Raw genomic sequence first — 20,329 nt, forward strand, 5'->3', positions numbered from 1 at the left:
TGGCGATCCACCGCGTCGTGCTCTAGCAGCTTGTAGTCAACGAGCACAAAAGGCTCTTTGGCTCGTTACACTTTTACACAGGCAGGACGCAGGAGACCCAGAGCTGGATTACCGAGTCAGCGCAACGGCCGAACGTTACAGACGCCGGGGCGGCAGCGGCCGGACGCGATCCCGGCGACGTGACGCGCCAACGGCAAGCCGGCGTCCGCTTGCTTGTTACCGTTCGGGTGGGGGCTGGCGGCTGCAAGGCTGGATGGGCGCCGCCGCAGAACGACACGGCAGTCGGCGCCGCACTAGCTGGCGGCTGGCCTCCCTGCCCGCCGGGCTCCTCCTCCACGTATGATGCAACGGTGGACGACTGCGCAGCGCGCGCAGGTGCGCAGCCCAGCCCGCGCGTCCGTCCAACCCGGAAGCGACCACGCGAAAAACCACGGCGACCGCATCGCCTCGCTCACGCCGCTCCCCCTCCTCCCCAGCACACCCAACTGCCCGCCCACTCACACTGTCGTGTCACCCTCCACACTCTTCCTCCTCCTCGCTCCAGCGTCGTCCATCCCCTGACCTCCCTACCGTTGCCACCCCGGCGCACGTGTCCCCTCCCTCCCTCGCCACTTTCTCTCACCCTCTCTAAAGCGGCGGCATCCTCTCTAGTCTCTCTCTCCACTTCTCCAGTCCCCCACCTCATCACTCTCCCCAATCTCTCCCCGCCTGCTCCCCTCTCTGCAGCTCTCGATCGCTTGCTTCTCGGGCCGGGCTCCCATGCCCCGCGGCTGATGCGCGCCTGGCCCCATGCCACCAATGCCGGCGCCCGCCATGGCCGCCAGAGCCGCGCTCTCGCTCGCATTGCCGGCGCTGCTCCACCTCGTACTCCTCCTGCGGCTCGCCCCTGAGCCGGCCGCCGCGGTGCGCTTCGACTACGCCACGCTCACCCTCGGCAGTCTCCGGCTCCTCGGCGACGCGCACCTCAAGAATGGCACCATCCGCCTCTCCCGCGACATGCCCGTCCCGACCTCCGGTGCCGGCCGCGCGCTCTACGCCTCCGCCGTCCCCGTCCGCGCCGGCTTCTCCACCCAGTTCGCCTTCACCGTCGCCACGCTCAACCCCTCCTCCGTCGGCGGCGGCCTCGCCTTCGTTGTCGCCGCCGACGACTCCACCGTCGGCGACGCCGGGCCCTACATCGGCGTCTCCACGGCCACCGACGCCGCCGCCATCGAGTTCGACACGCTCATGGACGTCCAGTTCGGGGACGTCAACGGGAACCACGTGGGCCTGGATCTCGGCTCCATGGTCTCCGCCGCCGTCGCCGATCTCGGCGAGGCCGGGGTCGAGCTCACCAGCGGGAGGACCGTCAACGCTTGGATCGATTACCGCCCCGATAAAGGGGGGATCCTGGAGGTGTCCGTGTCCTACGCCGCCAATCGGCCGCGGGTGCCGGTGCTGTCCGCGCCGCTCGACCTTGGGGAGACCGTAAAGGACGCGGCGTTCGTCGGCTTCTCGGCGTCCACGCAGGGGAGCACGGAGGTGCACGCGATCGAGTGGTGGAGCTTCTCGACCGCGTCGCCGGCGCCGGCGCCGCATTCGGCGCCCACGCCGCCGCCGGAATCCCCGGCGGTTGAGCCTCCGCCGAGCGTTAACCCGGTGCTTCCTTCGCCGCTGCTCCCGGGAGTCACCACGCCGTCGCCGCCAGCCGCGACGGTCTCGGCGCCGACCAGCTCGATTTCGGCGGCGAGCGCCCCGTCGAACGCCGTCGCGGGGAATGCCGGCGGCTCGACGCACCCGCCCGCGCACGCGGCCGTGGCCGGCGCCGCCACGGCGGGCGCCTTCGTGGCGGCCTCGTTCGCGGGCTTCGCGCTCTGGGCGCTGGCGCGGCGCGCGAGGGCCCGGAAGCGCACGGCGCTGGCGGTGGCCACGAAGCGCGACGGCCTCGCGTCCGTCGCGGCGTTCGCGCGGTCGCCGCGGGAGTTCAGCTACAAGGAGCTGAGCGCCGCCACGCGCGGCTTCGACGTGTCCCGCGTCATCGGCAACGGGGCATTCGGCACCGTGTACAAGGGCATCGTCCCCGACACCGGCGCCATGGTCGCCGTGAAGCGGTGCACGAACGCCAGCGCCAGCGCCAACGGCGAGCAGGCGCGGTCCGAGTTCCTGTCCGAGCTCTCCATCATCGCCGGACTCCGCCACCGCAACCTGCTCCGCCTCCAGGGCTGGTGCTACGAGAAGGGCGAGATCCTGCTGGTCTACGACTACATGCGCAACGGCAGCCTCGACAAGGCGCTGTTCGACGCCTCGGCCCCCGTCCTCCCGTGGCATCACCGCCGCGAGATCCTCGCCGGCGTGGCGTCGGCGCTGGCGTACCTCCACCACGAGTGCGAGCGGCGCGTCATCCACCGGGACGTCAAGTCCAGCAACGTCATGCTCGACGAGGCGTTCCGCGCGCGGCTCGGCGACTTCGGCCTGGCGCGGCAGGCGGAGCACGGCGAGTCCCCCGACGCCACCGCCGCCGCCGGCACGATGGGGTACCTGGCGCCGGAGTACCTGCTCACGGGGCGCGCCACCGAGGGCACCGACGTGTTCAGCTTCGGCGCGCTGGCGCTGGAGGTGGCGTGCGGGCGGCGGCCGATCGGGACGGAGGGCCGGTGCAACAACCTTGTGGAGTGGGTGTGGAGCCTCCACGGCGAGGCCCGCGTGCTGGACGCCGTGGACCCGCGGCTGGGCGGCGAGTTCGAGGAGGGCGAGATGCGGCGGGCACTGCTGGTGGGGCTGGCGTGCTCGAGCCCGGAGCCGGCGCTGCGGCCCGGGATGCGCGCCGTCGTGCAGATGCTGAGCGGCGAAGCGGACCCGCCGTTCGTGCCGGCGGCGCGGCCGTCCATGAGCTTCAGCGCCAACCACCAGCTGCTGCTCAGCCTGCAGGACAGCGTGTCCGACTACAACGCCCTGGGGCTCACCCTGTCGGACTCGTCGTCGGACTCACTCAGCTCGTCGTCGCTGACAAGCACGCTGCGCAGGGGCGGCCACGACATCGGGTTCAGCAGCACCGCCGGCGATGCCAGGTGAGCTGACCTGGCCGAGGCGGCGGCGCGCCCCGGTGGCGAGCGGAAATCCGACCGGCTCCCATAACTAGCTAGAGTTCCTCTTCCTTGTCGATGGCCATTGCGAAAACAGAGCACAATGCTCTTCCTTGTCGATGGCCATTGCGAAAACAGAGCACAATGTATGTATTGAAGTACATAGATTAGCAGCATTGGACTCCAAAGTCCAAACCAAAGCCTCCATTTGTAAAATTTGTCTCAATAATGATTCAGAATTCAGATTATTCATTCCCTCGTCACTCGTTCAGTTCATTTCAGTTCAGCGGCGTCCTCGGATTGCAGCGCAAAACGCCACCTTTCTTCTCTTCTCTCTCGAGATATTCTGCATTGTGAACAAAAAGGATTTGCTTTCTCTGATCCTACGATGACATCACCACAAGGATCGGCGAAATATCTATCTTTACAGGGGAAGGATTGCTTGCATTGGTGTGCGATCCTGTGCTTGGGCAGCCGGGCAGCAGCAACAAGAAGAGCTGAGCTGGCTGGCGCATGGCACGGAAAGCATCTATCTGTCTGTCGAATTTCAATCCAATCCATGGGCGAGCAGCGAGCTAGTCTTCTTCTTCTTCTTTCGTCTTGCGCTTGTGCACACATGGCGTGGAAGCCATCCATGATGCGTGTCACCAACCGAAAGTCGCCGCCATTAGTCCACCACTAGCAGGAGCACTAATCCTAACACCAGTATACCCCTTTCTTCCCTACTAGAAAAGCACCACTGGTCGCTCTCACTCGCACCAACTGATGCCACTGTGAGCACGCATGGGGATTGTCGACATCCAGGTGCCCAAAATCATTGGCCTACGACTTGGCTATCCCGTGAACTCGATCAAGGACACTGTCATGTGAGCCCGGCGGCTGAAGAAGCCGGTGTGCCGGCACATAATTTTTTTTCTCAGGTAAGCCGGCTGGTTCGGTGGTTTCCGTGTGCCATCAGCTTAGAACACCCGCGCGTAGGCCTACGAGCCATCCGATCGGCCCCGTCAGCGTGGCGTGCAATCCGGACCGTCCAATGTTACCATGATTAGAGTTGGGAGGGACCGAGGGAGCATGGGCCAGTCATCAGGCCATCAGATTCCATGAGCAATGGATGTGCTAACCTCCTACGATGCGGATGATGAGATAGTACTATCTCATTTGGATGCTTCCGTGGTATTGCATTGTACTTGTCAACACAAATTGCAAAGCGGTAGGGGTAGCATCACTGGCGACGGGTTGATCGATGCTCATCATCATCATACGTTTTCCGACGGCATCTTTGAACACGATCCGGATTCGGACTGGTGGTGACGTGGCATGTGAGTGGCAGATTGGTAGCGAAGAATGAAGTTGTCGTGGAGGGAATCGATCGGGTTGCAGCTTTCCTCGGAGCGGACCACGGGCAGAGGGGCGGTGGTACATCGAGTTTTTGTGAGCCAGTCGGGACGGTGAAGAGTCGCCGTCCGGCTGGGATTAACGCGCGTAATTTGATGGTTGGAATTTGGAAAAGGAGGGAGGGCCTAGCGGTCATTAATCACCTTGTTTTTCGTAGGTTTCGGTAGGAATGGTGGCTGACGTGGACACCGCAGCCGCAGGGTTTTCTTCAGCAGTGTACATGCAAAGTAGCCAGGTCTCGTATTTTTCCAGTTTCTAGGCTTTGCTCCTCGTCTGTCTGTGCTATAGCGACCGGCGAGGGAATACAAGTGACGCAGGAGTATTCGAAGCGGGAGTTACGATCCACTGTAGGTTGGCACGCCCGCTCGCCTGGCGTGTGTCGCCATGCGAGAGGATAGCGGAGGACGGGAATGATACGCCACAAGTGCGTTGGTGGATGGAATTGGATAGGGAAGGGGAGACAAATAAACTGATGCGCTATCCTGCTCAGCAGCACGGTGTGGCTTGGCTCACCCAAGGCCTGCCACTGATCTCATCTGGACACTGCCCTGCCACGAAGCGAGTTTCTTTTCTTTTTTATAAAGCTTGGCACGAAACAAGTTGCAAAAGACGTACTGGTAGGAATACTGTCGCTCGCGCGACGGGTCATCACGTCTCACCGGACGCTTTGGCTACATCTTCCATCCAGGCGGCGCAGACGAAGGAACCGTGGCTCTGCTTGAGGGGAGAACATGAAGAAGACCTCCTCAGAACCGTCCGAAATTCCGACGTGCTGGCGTGAGATGGACCCCCGAAAGGAGGAATGATAATACAGATTTCTCACAAAAAGCGCAGAAAGAGAGAGGGAGCCGGGGCGTGGGAACTTTGCGAGCTTTTGGTGTAGCGTCGTTGTCGCCGGGCTGCTGGGATCAACGCTCGTATTACCTACCTGGCCGCTGCGTGTGGGGTTGAGAAGGATTTTATGGCGCTTGCCTTTTACTACAGGCTTCCTTTTCAGAAGGCCCAAAGATTTGGCGGTTGCTGAAGTGGACAAAAGATATCGCTGGGCTCTCTTTATGCGAGTCACAAACTACCACTAGTCGACTATTACTACACTCGTCGTGCTAATTCTCACCGAATGGATAGCTGCCTTGCTGGCCCGCACAGGAGAAAGAAGAAAAAGAAAGGGACCATAGTCTCCCAAGAAATTTCACGGTAGCTCTCGCACCAGTAACATGGATGCCCGTGTATTTTACCGATACCGAGTAACCCCACAACACGTACGAGTTGTCGAGTTCACTTGAACGGGCAGTCAATCTCAGTATTGTTGTGGCAGGACGCCAGGACCAGGCACCGGGACACACCAGCCCGCACCACATGTTCACCGTACCGTACTGACACGGTGCCGGGACCTGCAACTGCGCGCATCTCTGTGCCGTGGCTCACAGTACGTGGTGTGCCACTGCCATGGCATGGCAGGTAGGCAAGGGAAGCCACAGCTCCAATTCACGGCTGCTCTTTAATGACGCACGCAGATGGGCTTCAATTCATGGGGTTTCCGGTTTCCCTCACTTCACACTTCGGGCAGACGGGGACGCCGGCGAGAATTTTCGGCGTATTTATTGGGGCCTCAACTTACCACTAGCATATATATTCTGCAAGATCCACAGAGGTGAGACTTCTTTTAAGCCAATAGGCCCGGGGCGATAGGGCATTATTACGTAGCCCGATTCCATGGATTCTTTTTCGCCATATGGAGTAACAGATCTCACTGTATGGCCGGCCGGCCATTGGCCACCCAGTAGTCCTGCACCGCAGGCTGAAAAGGACCGCAGCGCCCACTCTGCAGTCTGCACTACAGCCTCTCACATGTCCTGCAGGCCTGGATCAGAATTTAGAAAGGACTACTATGATCAGGTAACAGTACAATTATAATGTGCCAGACAATCCCTTTGCATTGAGCCTATAGAAAGCAGTTTCTTTCCTTTTTTTTCCATCTCTTTTACAATTTTACTTCTTGTCAAAACCTCAAAATGGCTGAGTTGTTTTGCTACCACATTCAGCAGCATGCCACCAGAGACCAGACAGATCAGACCCCTAGACAACTTGTTGTACGATGTAACCAATCCGTCGTGGCCACTGTCTGGAAAACCAAGTAGGCATCCAGATAAAACCGGCCAAAATTGGAACAATAAACGTATGAGCTTATCAAGCTCAACCCAGCTGACAGCTAGTTTCTAAGTGCAGCGCAGGTAAAACCCAGCGTGTTTCAATGCAATGCCATGCAGATCTCGTTAGAACAGAAAAATCAGCAGCAATTGTTTCTAGAATTGGAACTTCGCAAGGTAAAGACGATAGATCCAGCGTTGCATCCAGCGCATTAGCTGGGACACAGATCCTGGAAGACGCAGAGAGCTTCTAAGTTTAGGACCCCTATGACCCTATTCTTGGCTCAGCACATTCTCCGCCGCAAAGGCATGGAGAGGATGATCATCCCATTTGACCACATTTCCTCACAGGGGTCACATTTTCCGCGCACAAAGCACGAACAACAATCGATAACCTGGATAGGAGATCTTTAGCACAAGGAGGGAGGAGGCTGCATATAAAACTCTCACCCCGTGCTGCCATTCTCAACACAACGAGGTCTGTGGATTCGTCTGTGTGTGTTCTAGAGAGAAGGAAGAGGTTTACCAACTGCAGGAGCGGAGAGGAATAGGGATTCAAGGTTGCATACATACAGTTGGGGGAAGATGAGCTGCTTCGCATGCTTCAAGCCTGAGAAGAAGATGCCGTCGAGGAGGGCGGAGTCGAGGGAGGTCGCGGTCGTGAGGAAGTCCACGAGCCAGAATGAAGCGCCTCCCAGGGAATCTGGTAAGAATAATAAGATGCTCCTGCCACTGCTTGAAAACAAATAAGGAATTAGTTTGTTTTGTACTATTCCAACTGATAGCATAAACTACGTTGATTGGCAGCAGTGTCAATTAACAGGCCAAACAATCATAAGTAGCAAATTAAATACAATGTATTAGTGAAGATCCCTCACTACGTCCTCTTCTGCACAGCAATGTTTTTGAAGTTGGATGCCAGTGGTTAAATAATACACTGTACCAAGTTCAGTGATTTCTTGCAGATGCCTTTTAGGCCTCCAAATACCGACCATTCAGAGCATCTGTGTTTAAGGCAAACCACACCCCTGTGCCACAGTATTCCCTTCTGGATATATGTGTATACAGTATACTCCTCAGAAAGTCTGGATCGAATCTTTGTAGCAATTTTCTTATGCACTGTCTCCTGCCAGTGTCACATGCATTTTGGTGTTATACTTGCCCCTGCAATTTATGTCTAGTTCTAAACTGTCATTGATCAAAGGAAGTGACTTTCACTAATATAACATGAATTATTGCATCCCATTCAAATTTGGTCAGCAAATGACAACAACAACTAGATCAACTAAATAAGTAGAAAATAGAAAATCTGTCTAATGTATGCTACAACTCACCTTTGCAGGGTCTATCAAGCCATCAATAGTCTCTTCAAAGCACAAGCACAAGCCATCATCTGAAACATCAACAAGTATCGAACCTCCTAAAGGAAGCTGTTCTGTTGCCAAAACCGCAAAAGCATTCACTTTCCGTGAGCTGGCTACAGCCACAAAGAACTTCCGTTCTGACTGCCTTCTTGGAGAAGGGGGCTTTGGTAGGGTCTACAAGGGCAAGCTTGAAAATGGGCAGGTACACACCAAACCAGCAAGCATTCAAACATTTACGCCAGGCACACTTGATTCATCTTCAGTAATCAGTGGCTGACTTATTTTTTCGTTTGCATTATCAGCTTGTTGCTGTCAAGCAACTAGACCTGAATGGGTTTCAAGGCAACAGGGAGTTCCTAGTTGAGGTCCTGATGCTCAGTCTACTGCACCATCCAAACCTGGTCAACTTGGTAGGCTATTGCGCAGACGGAGATCAAAGGCTTCTGGTGTACGAGTACATGGCGCTTGGTTCACTCGCAGACCACCTGCTTGGTAAGTGTTAGTCTTTCGTCTTCGATAGCGCATTCAGATAATGGCCCCTTAGCTGTAATTTGGTGAGCTAGATACTTAAAGAAGTTCAAATTTGAATTGTCATTGCAGATACCACTCCTGAACAAGTACCACTGAGTTGGCATATTAGGATGAAGATTGCCCATGGAACTGCTAAGGGGCTAGAATACCTCCATGAGAAGGCGAACCCCCCTGTTATCTACCGGGATCTCAAGTCCCCCAACATCCTTCTTGATGAGGAGTACAACCCTAAGCTCTCAGACTTTGGCCTTGCAAAGCTTGGCCCGGTTGGGGGAAAGACACACATCTCCACTCGGGTGATGGGAACATATGGGTACTGCGCTCCAGAATACATAAGAACAGGGCAGCTAACTGTCAAGACAGATGTGTACAGTTTTGGGGTTTTCCTATTGGAGTTGATCACAGGAAGAAGAGCAGTGGATTCCTCCAGACCAACAAGTGAACAAGTCCTAGTTAACTGGGTATGTACTAAATTTTTATTCTATTACACCACATATATACTCATAATTTGCTTGCCCATAGAATTTCATATATCACTAAGAGCAACACCACACACATGGAAAATGCATATGAACAGTCATAAATTAGTTATGGTGCAAGGTTTTCTGACTGTTGAATTCATGTGTGATCAACAGGCCAAGCCCATGCTGCGAGACAGAAAGAGATACAGTGAGCTAGTAGACCCTCTTCTCAGAGGCGAGTACACAGAGAGGGACTTGGGCCAGGCTGTGGGCGTGGCAGCAATGTGCCTACAAGAGGAAGCCTCAGTCCGGCCTTACATGAGTGATGCTGTTGTTGCACTAGGATTCCTTGCAGAAGTGCCTGCTGGCTATGAAGCGAAGTCTAGCCCTATACCCCAAATGAAACAAGTTGAAGATCCCTCATTAACTAGCAGCTCTAAGCAAGATAAGAACACATATGATCGTCAAAAAGCTGTTGTGGAGGCCATTGAGTGGGGCTCACTGAGGCAAAAACAGAAGTCTCAAAGTCCACAAGAGAAAGCTCAAAGTCAAGGAATATCATCCCCTCCAGAAGCCAACAGGTTGTGAAAATCACATCTGTGGAGTAAAATATACTAGACCAGCCTAGCTTGTAACCTCACAATTTTGTACAAGCCTCAGGGCTAAAAATTGTCATGCATAGTTAAGAGTTTGTAAGTCAAGTCCTTGCCTCCTAAGGGTGTAAGTGATCTATAGTACTCGCTGCCGCTGCTAACATGTATGCATCGTGTCCAGAAGAAATTCTTATTCCATCTCTTCTATAGATATAGCCCTTTGGGTCTACAAACTACAATAACCGATCATTGTTTACCCCTCTATCTAACATCTGTATAAGAGAATAGAAAGGAGCACATTGAGGTTCGTCTATTCCTTTGCAGCAGTGGAAAAGCAAATAAATAATACTCTCATACACATAGTGGGTGTTTTGAATGCACTAATCTATTTAGCTACAACATACCAAAGCATCAAAGAAACTCATGTGGCAATGAAAGCTACAGAGCCACTTCCACTCTCTTTTACTATGGATACACTTTTTTAAGACAGAGCCTTTCTAATAAACCTTGCAGCAAAGCTCTTGCTGTCCTTTTAAAAACTATTTAGAGCCTTTCTGGAAAGGTAGGACTGCTCAAGGATTTTGGATTGTAATGTAATCCCACCACCCCAATCCAAGCAGGCTGAAAATTGACTTGCAGCAATGATGTTACCAACTTTGGTAGTGTTGCACCGAAGTACTTGTGTCAACAAAACCCTATAACTTAAGCGAGTGATCCATTATTTACTACACAGCAGCAAATGTCAGAGAGTCTTGTAGTTGCATAAAATTGGTTTTGGGTTTGTTAATATAATTAGCATATAATGGATCATTCTAGCTATGTTTCATATGCCAAGTCGCCAACCGCACATGGAAAACTTAAGCTGTTAAAAGAACAACAATTTAAATAGCCTCGACCAAGTAATGAACCCTACAACATGGACCACATGAACTAAGGGATCAAGTAATGGCTGCAAACTCAACTACTCAAGTACAACAAGTTTTTCTTAACATGGACTCTCCAGATGAGCCCGAGCACTAAAGTAATGATGCATCACTGTGAAAATTAAGCCCCGACAAACTATAAAAAAATGTTCAGAATATGCAACTAACTTCATCAATCTTTAGTTCTTCAATGTTATTATCAGGGCAGCCTATTATCAGATATTCCAATCACCAGTTGTCTTCTGAATTTCTACTGTCATGTTTTCTCCCCAAAAGGGAAGATTCTTACTATAGTGACTGTCAGTGTTAACTCACATTTGTTTCCCAAAACATTAATCATAGCTTCCATGTGTGGCCTATGTAAATCAAATTTTGTTTTTTTTTTGCTATTTGCCTGCTCAAAACAAGTTTGAATTATCATTATTTTCAGATCATTTGGAATAAAATCCTCAATATAAAAAAAAACCCACCTCAACTAAGTGCTCCAATGTTGTTGTTCAGGATTCGAAGTTAAAACAAGATGGAACCTATGGAGGAGCTCTCTAAGATATTCTGATATAAATATTCCCTAATCCCTATGAGAACAATGGCTCTACTCTGCACTTTTGGAACCATCGATATCATGTACTTTGTTTAAACCTTGCAAACCCCCCAACAGAAATTGACTGTTAGTGTTTCTTGTCTATGTTCTATTTATAAAATGTGACTGGCCAACCATGCATAAGTCACAGCACCGCATTTAAAACTTTGCAGACAAAACATAGAGCCACAGCAAGTACAAGGAAGTGAACTTTATTTGATGAATATTGGAGTTATACAAAAGCATGAGACTGCTAGTATATAACAGAATCAACTTTTTGAACCGCATGGGTTGCTAAATATCTAAATCCCGCTCACCTCCTCCAGTTCATAATGAACATTGATATCTGGCTTGCAAAATAACAATTTCAGTCCTCTTTGAAGAGCTCACGGCCAATTATCATTCTTCTTATCTCACTAGTACCAGCACCAATCTCAAACAGTTTTGCATCTCTCAGGAGACGGCCAGTTGGGTACTCATTTATGTACCCATTGCCACCAAGACACTGGATTGCCTGCCATAGTGAAAGGGTTACGCTCAATTAGTGGGCCATCCAAAAAACAATGATACATGCTACAAATTATTAGTTCCAAATCTAAAAGCCTGTTGTGATCCATAATATTGGAAACTGCAATAGAGTGATTTAATATGAATTGTTTGTCAGAAGAGGGCAAATTGAGTTTAGAGATAACTGTAACGCAAATGCAAAATTTGCGAGGTCAAATATTATCTCCTCAGGGAAAGAAAAATGGCTAGGTACATGATGTCCGATCACATCCTTAATAATACACGAAAAAACAACACAAGAATATGGGTTAACAAAATCCCCAATAAACTGAAGAGAGGTTTTTACCTGAAGTGCAACTTGGGTTGCCCTTTCAGCAGCAAAGAGAATTACTCCTGCACAATCCTGATTAAAAAGATTTGTATGAGATGAACTACTCGCTCGATTTTGTCTTGAGAAGAACTACATGCAGGCAGTGCAGAAACAGAAGTTCAGAGGAATAGTAATGATATTTCATAAACTTATAAGGGTACCTTGCGGTCAACTTTGCCATTATCACAGTCCCTAGCAACTGAGTATACAAATGATCTGAAGGAAAAATGAAACAGAAGTAAGAAGACATTCGAATCTTATAAGCAAAAGTTTTGAGGAGGCTCCTACCTTGATGATTGCAGGGAGGTGTACATATCAGCCATTTTACCCTGCATTAGAAGCATGGTCATTATTATTAGTGCCACGCCTATATTAATAAAATGTTGCACCAAGGAACACGAGAAAACAGGACATAAGTGACAGCTACATGAATTTACCTGTATGAACTGAAATTCACCAATTGGACGGCCAAATTGCTCCCTCTGGCGAACATATGGAAGTACGGCATCAAGGCATGCCTGCATGAGGCCAATGGGACCTGCAGCTAATACAAGCCTTTCCAGATCAAGCCCTGACATCATGACATAAACACCTGCGACAAGAAAAGGCATAGAGATTTCAAGTGAGTATCTCGTTAAGAGAACTCTTTTTTAGTTTTACAGACTTCTGCGTGATAGTACGATAGAACTATAATAGTTTCCCATGTGAAGAATATCTTTGCCTTCTTATTTAGATATTATAAATTTATAATTCCAATCTTTATGCCATGCTTACTGCACAGGCAACTAAGTAACTAACTATAAACAACAAAGCAAAAACCCGGGACAGGAACTTATCTAGAATGAGCATCAAAACAATCAGGAGATAATACCTTTGCCTTCTTCACCAAGAACATTTTCGTGTGGCACAAAGCAGTTCTCAAAAACAAGCTCACACCTGCAGAATAGATATCTGTTAAATTGGGGCCGAATTCATCATTTTAACTATCATGCGTAAGTAGAAACATCATATCATACGTATCGCTTCCTCGCATGCCAAGTTTGTCCAACTTCTGAGCAGTACTGAACCTGTAGGCATAAACAAAGTCCATCAGTACCATGATAAAGGAAGTTACAGAAAATAATAAAATATACATTTATGTTCAATCAAGCCCAATGAAAAGAATGGAGTGGTTCTGTACCCAGGCATCCCTTTCTCAATTATGAATGCGGTTATTCCTTTTGATCCTGCAGATAAATCTGTTTTTGCATAAACAACCTGCAAATCCCAACTTTCGTGAATTAGCAAGTGTGTTATGGCTGCATACAAACAGAAATTCTCTTCCAGCAAAGTGCCATGAAATTCAGGAAAAATCCTGAAAAAAAAATGTGTGACTCTGCTATCTGAATAAGCTCTCGATGTTAACACTACACATACATCCAAAATTCAACAGTGACTTAAGGAAGCACATCAAAACACCAAGGACGTGAAAAGGGCCACGGAACCAATCATACAAGTGTTGGAACAGCAGAAGGGGATGAATATCTAAGAGCTTCATGGAATTACCAGTGTCTGAGCAGAAGGCCCATTCGTGCACCACATCTTATTCCCATTGATGACATAACCACCGTCCACTTTCTCAGCTTTGCATTTCATACTGACCACATCGGAGCCCGCTGAAATTGCACAGGAGGAGCATCAGATCATGAGACCTTGTGCCGAAATCATGGAGGATAGCACACCAACTAAAATGATACTTACAGTTAGGTTCACTCATCGCTAACGCCCCGACATGCTCGCCACTGATCAGCTTTGGAAAAGGTAAAACAGGTTAACAAAATCCATCATCCCCCAAAACATTGGGGGCAAAAAAAGTACTGTTGAAGTGTTAAGCATTGCTATAACACTTAAAGAGTCTGATGAAGGAGACGGTGTTAACAGTCTGGGAACCCACCTTGGGTAGGTACTTCTGCTTTTGCGCAGGGTTGCCATGACGGACCTGCACAGAAACACCACGCACATTTGCAAATCGCTTTCGTATATGCTGTGATGGCAGCATGTGTCATAACCAAAGCAGAGTATTATTACTGTGGACCGATCACCGTACCAGCTGGTTGATGCAGAGATTGGAATGCGCGCCGTAGGAGAGGCCGACGGAGCCGGAGGCCCTGCTGATCTCCTCCATGGCGATGCAGTGGTACATGTACCCCAGCCCCATCCCGCCGTACTCCTCTGGCGCGGTGAGGCCGTGGAGGTTGAAGTCCCCCATGTGCTTCCACAGGTCCACGCCCTTGGGGAAATGGTTGGAGGCGTCGATCGCCGCGGCGTGAGGCGCGATGGCCTCCTGCGCGAACTTGTGCACGCTCTCCTTGAACTGGCGGGGGGAGCGAACGAGCAATCAAACATCAGGCAAGGGGAAATAAGAATGGCGATTCAACTGACGGCGCGAGCGAGCGAGCGAGCGAGACGAGACGAGATGAGACGGTGCGTACCTGCTCCTGCGTCTCGTCGAAGAGGAGGGAGGACGAGGAGAAGAGCCGCGCCGCCCCGCCGCCGCCGCCGGAGACGGCGGGGGCCGCGCGGCGGAGGATCGCCGGGAGCCACCGCTGCATCGTCGGCCGGAGCTTAGGTCGGGAGCGAAGCGAAGCGTGGTACGTAAACCAGCCGCTGTCTGTGGGTTATCAGCGCGCTAATGCAACTTTTAGCATGGGGGGAGGAGGGGGAAGACCACCCCACTAGTCTCTATCGGTCTTGCCCTCCCGACGTGCTGGGGTGGGTGGGGTGGGATGGGGGAGACGGCGAGCTTTCCAACAGGATGAGCTGGAGCCGGCGCGGCAGGCCGATCGGTCTGTTATCCACTCTGCTCTGCAGTCTCTGCACGCCGAACAGATAGATGATGACGACTGAGATGAGACGGATCGGGACGGCTCCTCCTCTCCCTCCTGTTTTCGTTTTCGTTTTTTCCTCCTTTTTATTGCCTGGTTGCTTATCTCTCCTCCCGTGCACAGCCTTCTTCGCTCAAAGTTGGGAGCATGACTCCCAAACGTGTTGGTTTTGGTTCCTCTTCCTCGTACGATTTTGAACTAAATTTTGCGCGGTGAACAAAAGTTTCGTCGAATTTCTTGCGGGCGCGGTGACCACTTCGAAGTTCGAACGGGAATTTCGAACGGATTCTTCGGAGGAAATCGCGCAAAACAGACTGGAGACCCCACCTCATGAAGTCATGATTGCTCTGCCCAAGGATGGTACAGTACAACCGCAACTTGTCCTCCGTTACAAAGGCACGTGTTGCCCATGCCTTCCTGTCCCGTCAGACGGTTTTGGGCCGAGCGGATGGCCCAAGATCCCAAGCGGGGGGCAGGCAGCCCGATAGAGAGAAAGGACGAAGCATTGTGGATGCAGCCCACGGAGTTGAAGGACTTGTTTGGGCCGGAGAGCTATGGGCTCTTGTTTGTTTGGCACGGTGGCGGCGTAAGGGAGTTATGGGCCGTTGTGGGCTTGGTGATATTATCATATTTGTTTTTTGCATCCTAAAAGAAGTTGCTTTTTTTTTTACTGCGTGAAATTTTGGGTTTAAACTCAAGAAAAGTTAGGCCTGGAACTTCCGGAGTTAAACCCCCGTGTTCCATATGAAAACAGCTCCATGAACTCTAAATCTTGGGAACCAGGCCTCAAACTCAAATTCTCTTCCGTTTTACGGCAAGCAAATAAAAGTTCGCCTTCTAAGTAATGATGAATCCTAATCCTAATATGATCGCTATTTCGGTTCCCAGGTCAGTAGGTCACTATACTGTTTAGAGTGCAAAATCAACAGCTCAAAAGAAATGTGAGCCCGTCATGAACCAAATAAAAATCATGCTAACTACCAGTAGTTTGCACCTCCAAAGTTCCATGGATCTTCACGCTTCGCGCTTGTGTGGTGGCGAGCTGGCGATCCAAAGCAGCAAAGCTTTCCCTTTTCCACCTTCCCCACACGACAAGCTTTTCCCCTAGTCCGTAGTCACAGTCACCACTACTCATCGTGTCACCTCTGCAATGCAATCACAGGTGAATCATTGCGTCAGGAGTCAGGACCTTTGTGCTGCATGTACTTCCTTTGTCTGTGCACACAAAGTTGCATTGCATGTCTCTGGTCCAAACTCCAAACAACAAAAAATCCTCCAGAATACACACTGATTCGGTGATTCCAACACCACATGTGAATGATACTCCGCTCCCTGGTACTCAAGGCGGCTATATGTTAGTGACAAGACCTAAAAATGAGTATCAACAACTGACAGTTCTGAGGCTTAAAAAAAGATCAGCAACATAAACCCTTGTTTTACCAAAAGCAAAATGGAACAGCATTACAAGAGGTAGAATGCTCTAGACTAGCTCTCGAGCTCCTCAACGTTTCTGGATTCGGACGCCTGGTGCACTTTCTGTCTACCGAAGTACCAAGGTTTACAACATTCCTTCACATCAGAACTCAAGAAAAAGGCAGCACAAAAAAGCAGGCTCAACGTGAACCAATCCGCCATTTTTAAGTCACCTAATATAAGAAATTCCTAGCGTGCGGTGGCGCCCCATTTGTCGTTTGAACAAATTCCAAGCGCCTTCACCTGATTGCCTGCCAAGCTTATCCTGCTGAAAGGGCAAAAAAGAAGGAACGAAATCAGTCAGCAAAGAGATTAAAGCAAGCGCATATGAGATGCTTTTGATTTGCAATTTCTCTGGGCAAGACAAGTAAGGGCCCTTCTTTACTTGCAAAGCGAATACTGGTATGATGCGGCCATAAAGCAGAATTGCTTCATGCACTCGAATTCATGCAAAAGGGCATCTCCCTCCCTCTTATCCTTGCAAGCCCAGAACCAAGAACCACATGCCTTTTTTTAGTTTTTTTACTTCATGATTAAGCATCAAGTTGAGGCTAAGGCATCCCACCCACACATCTCCCAAAAATTCCCACCATAATTCTGCCACTTTTTCAAGCAGAATCGATACCGATGAAACAAATCAAATCGAAGAGAAGTTTTATTCTTATTCCACGAAACAAGCAAACTGTAGCAAGTGGATATGAAAAAAACAGGTGCTCCTTCAACATATTACAACAGAAACTCTCAAATGTGCTTCTTTGATGCTCCAGGAATTGGTCAAGAGTACTCAAATATGGAAGCTTCATAAACTCAACAGCAGCAGCGCTGTACTATATTTCACTCACAAAAGATATTTGAAAGGGAAAATACAGAGTGAAGGCTGAAAACACGGAACCGTAAGAAAACATACACACGTCACGATGGGAGATGGTAGTGCAAAGAGCTAAAAGCTTTCAATAAAAAAGTGAGAACGCAAAAAAGCAAGCAAGGGGTGCATAAGATTTCCAAACCATCAGAGCATTATTAAAGACAGGCCGCCACAAAGCAAACCCAAGCATAGAATACACACAAGCACCCCTTCAAGAGGCACTTACACGCACAGACACCAGGATCAAAAAGTTGTCCAAGGGAAGAAGAAAAGCACTCATACTTGCACCAGACCACTCAGAGAAACGCCACTCCAATCAGTAGAGCTGGACACAAGACCCTGCACCAATCATAGCCATATCATATAAACCAAGGGCAGAGCACCCAAGAACACAGCAAGAGCAAGCAGGAACAGCGACAAGATGTATCCTTACCGCTTCAGCAATGTGCTGATCGGCTACCTTAACCTGGGGACGCTCCTCGCCTCGATTCCAATCATCGGGGCGGGGCTCTGGCTCGCCAAGGGCTCCAACACGACATGCTCCTCGATTCTGCAGACGCCACTCCTCGTCATCGGCTTTGTCGTGCTCCTCATCTCTCTTGCTGGCTTCGTGGGCGCCTGCTTCCATGTCGCTTGGGCGCTGTGGCTGTACCTCTTCGCCATTATGCTCCTCATCGCTTTCCTTCTTGGGATCACAGCGTTCGGGTTCGCAGTCACAGCAGGAGGCGGAGGCACACAGATTCCAGGAAGGCCTTACAGGGAGTACCACATCTCAGACTATTCCTCATGGCTCCAGCACCACATGCAGGACATGAAGTACTGGAGGCCAGCCCTTGCCTGTGTGGTTGGCTCCAAGGCCTGTGACAAGATTGAGAGCTGGACTCCCATGGATTACCTCCAGCATGATCTCACACCAATACAGGTTTGCCCTATCAGCGACTGGTTGATTTTGTTTTCGATTTAATTGTCTGTGTTACTGCTCCTATCCTATATTCACTATCCATAGTTTAGCCTAGATTATCAATTCAACCTAGCTCTTTTCTGTCAAGAAACAAGATTGTCTACTGCTTTTAGTTTCGAAATTTTGACTGCTGCTGCCTTCCATGGCTCTAAGACACTAAAACCCTGAACTATCCTGCAGTCCGGTTGCTGCAAACCACCAACAGCGTGCCAATACAGTGGGGGCATGCCCGTCGGAGCGCAGGACGAGGACTGCTATCGGTGGAACAATGCCCCAAACATCCTCTGCTACCAGTGCAACTCGTGCAAGGCTGGCGTGATGGAGCAGATCCGCCAGGACTGGCACAAGATCTCCGTCCTCAACGTCATCGTGCTCGTGGCCCTCATCTGCATCTGCTCCTGTGGGTGCTGCGCCTTCAGAAATGCTCGCCGCTCCTTGTCCGAGTACCCATACGGGGTAAACCGCATGTCCAAGATAAACCCACGCTGGGACTACTACTGGTACTCAGCAAAAAAAAATTATGTTTTTACTCTCTTTTTTCCCATTTGGCACCTCTTTTTTTCTTCGTAAAATTGATTTCAGCACTGAAAATGCAAAACTATATAGGCAAAAGTGGAAAATGAGGAAGTTTATGGAGCATAAACAATCCCATGACCAAAAAGAAAACATCAATCATTAAGATTTTTTTTATAAAGGATAAAGGAGATATTTTTTATTGTATCCTCACCCTTACGCAGTATATATATACCAAATTTCCCCCCAAATGTTTTCTGTGGTTTTGACACGGTTTTTTGGTTTGTTTGCTGTAGGTTGCGATGGTTCCGTGATAGGAGAGAACAGCTCTACTAGGCTAGCCCTTGGTTCTCAGAATCTCAGTGCTTGTATGATATTTTGCTCCTACTCTATATTCTGTCAAGATATAATAATACTTGAGAGCTGGGTTAGCTTCTGTGGTATACTCTATTTGATTTTAGTTGTACAGTTCCTTACATCCCTCCAAGTTTGTATAATTAAGCTTGTGCAGATGTTTGAGTTAGAGGAGAGTAGCAGATCAAGTAAACAGGATGTATAGTCTTTCCAGTTTCCACTTTTCACTGGTTCAGTATTACCCGAACTCAAACACAGAAGGGCAATGTTCCAGAAATAGGTTCACAAGATTTGCATGTGTCAAAACTGTAGTACATTCCAAAGCAAAACTACTAGTCCTAACTGAATGTTTGTCTCCTAAACATCCTTTCTCTTCAGTTATATCCCAGGTAACTTATCAACAGTTTCCACTTTTCACTGGTGCAGTATTACCCGAATTCAAACACAGATGGGCAATGTTCCAGAAATAGGTAAATAGGTTCACAAGAATTCCAAAAGGAAACAAGTGAAGGCATACAAAACAAAAGGTACACAAATAACAAAAGAATCTGATGCAACCGCAATCATTAATGGGATCAAATATGATTGGATTTGATTATTATAGAATATATTCACATTGACCTTTTATTGCATGTTGAACTGGTACTGATACCAGAGCTTCTCACGGCACAATGGTAGAACTATGAAAAACCCTGAAACCATCCCGAGTTCGATGCTGAGGTACTCTTCTTTAAGACAAAACCAGGACGTCTCTCCCTTTGGTTGATTTTTTTAATTGGCATCTGATATGGTGCAGCAATTTGTGTCATATCAGAATAACACTAACCCCAATCTCGTGGGGAGAATAACACAAACCCAATCTCATATGGAGAACCTCAAAAGGTGGCAACAGTTTATTGGACCAGACTTGCCTCAAGTTCTGAAATAATCTGTGTTTTGAAAGCTACTGTCCAGTGACCCACATCAGCTTGCAATAGTTTAACAAGGATTATGGTGCAAAGAACAACCGTGTTGTCCAACAGGAGTATCTACTGCTCCATATTGGACAAAAAACAACTAAAATTGTCTATCCACTTCAAATTCTGGAACATAATTTAGCAAGAAATAGTCTAAAATGCGGAACGCAGACAGCCCCTCAATGGAGAGTGATTTGGAGCAGTAGGATGTGTATCTCACTTCAAAGTATTCATCATTACCCACTTGGTTACAGTCCGCAACATGATTTGGCTTGATCACCACACACCTCAAACTCCAGAGGGTATATCATCCATTCCAGCTAAAACTTTTTTTATTTCTAGTTAATTCTTAAATTCCAAATACTGAAAAGTGAAAACCACTCAATGGGATTAAGAAGTTTATAGGTGAT

General features: G+C 49.4%; 4 protein-coding genes across 12 annotated transcripts; 3 read left to right on the forward strand and 1 right to left on the reverse strand.

The window, feature by feature from the left end:
• The first annotated feature begins 408 nt into the window (after nt 1-408).
• LOC117848905 (L-type lectin-domain containing receptor kinase VIII.2) lies at nt 409-3,314 on the forward strand. Its single transcript, XM_034730492.2, has one exon. It carries the CDS (start codon nt 790-792, stop codon nt 3,049-3,051), a length of 2,262 nt encoding a protein of 753 aa, XP_034586383.1. The 5' UTR covers nt 409-789; the 3' UTR covers nt 3,052-3,314.
• A 2,338-nt stretch (nt 3,315-5,652) lies between these two features.
• On the reverse strand, nt 5,653-14,675 carry LOC117848906 (isovaleryl-CoA dehydrogenase, mitochondrial). Of its 8 annotated transcripts, none has more exons than XR_011897713.1 (16): nt 14,405-14,675; nt 14,020-14,286; nt 13,867-13,911; nt 13,674-13,722; nt 13,479-13,588; nt 13,114-13,190; nt 12,950-13,000; nt 12,805-12,869; nt 12,371-12,525; nt 12,222-12,262; nt 12,095-12,149; nt 11,910-11,966; nt 11,374-11,570; nt 7,939-8,453; nt 7,178-7,336; nt 5,653-6,318 (listed from the first exon to the last, which is right to left on the reverse strand). XR_011897713.1 is itself a non-coding variant. In XM_034730493.2 (13 exons), exons 1-13 carry the CDS (start codon nt 14,522-14,524, stop codon nt 11,424-11,426), a joined length of 1,239 nt encoding a protein of 412 aa, XP_034586384.1. In that variant the 5' UTR covers nt 14,525-14,675; the 3' UTR covers nt 11,253-11,423. The 8 variants fall into 8 exon arrangements, 1 of the variants encoding a protein (XP_034586384.1); XR_011897712.1 differs by lacking the exon at nt 5,653-6,318 and adding an exon at nt 7,014-7,107; XR_011897709.1 differs by lacking the exon at nt 5,653-6,318 and having other exon boundaries at nt 7,037-7,336.
• On the forward strand, nt 7,190-10,151 carry LOC117848909 (probable serine/threonine-protein kinase PBL7). The gene is made up of 5 exons (XM_034730497.2): nt 7,190-7,310; nt 7,947-8,170; nt 8,271-8,460; nt 8,569-8,960; nt 9,135-10,151. Exons 1-5 carry the CDS (start codon nt 7,190-7,192, stop codon nt 9,546-9,548), a joined length of 1,341 nt encoding a protein of 446 aa, XP_034586388.1. The 3' UTR covers nt 9,549-10,151.
• Nucleotides 14,676-17,264: 2,589 nt separating the features above from the next.
• On the forward strand, nt 17,265-19,052 carry LOC117848907 (tetraspanin-6). 2 transcript variants are annotated; one of them, XM_034730495.2, is made up of 3 exons: nt 17,265-18,057; nt 18,277-18,552; nt 18,906-19,052. In XM_034730495.2, exons 1-3 carry the CDS (start codon nt 17,557-17,559, stop codon nt 18,921-18,923), a joined length of 795 nt encoding a protein of 264 aa, XP_034586386.1. In that variant the 5' UTR covers nt 17,265-17,556; the 3' UTR covers nt 18,924-19,052. The 2 variants fall into 2 exon arrangements, with proteins under 2 accessions (XP_034586386.1, XP_034586385.1); XM_034730494.2 differs by having other exon boundaries at nt 17,269-18,057; nt 18,277-18,596.
• The last annotated feature ends 1,277 nt before the right edge of the window (nt 19,053-20,329 follow it).

The sequence above is a fragment of the Setaria viridis genome, chromosome 3 (assembly GCF_005286985.2).
Source record: "Setaria viridis chromosome 3, Setaria_viridis_v4.0, whole genome shotgun sequence".
Taxonomy (NCBI): domain Eukaryota; kingdom Viridiplantae; phylum Streptophyta; class Magnoliopsida; order Poales; family Poaceae; genus Setaria; species Setaria viridis.

What these genes read in the sequence shown, in the direction of transcription:
- LOC117848907 (XM_034730494.2), top strand. Translation starts at nt 17,557, where the DNA reads ATGTATCCTTACCGCTTCAGCAATGTGCTGATCGGCTACCTTAACCTG. An exon ending in ATGATCTCACACCAATACAG is followed by an intron (nt 18,058 to 18,276) that starts GTTTGCCCTATC and finishes ACTATCCTGCAG; the next exon opens with TCCGGTTGCTGCAAACCACC. An exon ending in CCACGCTGGGACTACTACTG is followed by an intron (nt 18,597 to 18,905) that starts GTACTCAGCAAA and finishes TGTTTGCTGTAG; the next exon opens with GTTGCGATGGTTCCGTGATA.
- LOC117848905 (XM_034730492.2), top strand. Translation starts at nt 790, where the DNA reads ATGCCACCAATGCCGGCGCCCGCCATGGCCGCCAGAGCCGCGCTCTCG.
- LOC117848909 (XM_034730497.2), top strand. Translation starts at nt 7,190, where the DNA reads ATGAGCTGCTTCGCATGCTTCAAGCCTGAGAAGAAGATGCCGTCGAGG. An exon ending in GCAAGCTTGAAAATGGGCAG is followed by an intron (nt 8,171 to 8,270) that starts GTACACACCAAA and finishes TTGCATTATCAG; the next exon opens with CTTGTTGCTGTCAAGCAACT. An exon ending in ACTCGCAGACCACCTGCTTG is followed by an intron (nt 8,461 to 8,568) that starts GTAAGTGTTAGT and finishes TTGTCATTGCAG; the next exon opens with ATACCACTCCTGAACAAGTA.
- LOC117848906 (XM_034730493.2), bottom strand. Translation starts at nt 14,524, where the DNA reads ATGCAGCGGTGGCTCCCGGCGATCCTCCGCCGCGCGGCCCCCGCCGTC. An exon ending in AGCGATGAGTGAACCTAACT is followed by an intron (nt 13,589 to 13,673) that starts GTAAGTATCATT and finishes GTGCAATTTCAG; the next exon opens with CGGGCTCCGATGTGGTCAGT. An exon ending in ACCTCCCTGCAATCATCAAG is followed by an intron (nt 12,150 to 12,221) that starts GTAGGAGCCTCC and finishes TTTTTCCTTCAG; the next exon opens with ATCATTTGTATACTCAGTTG.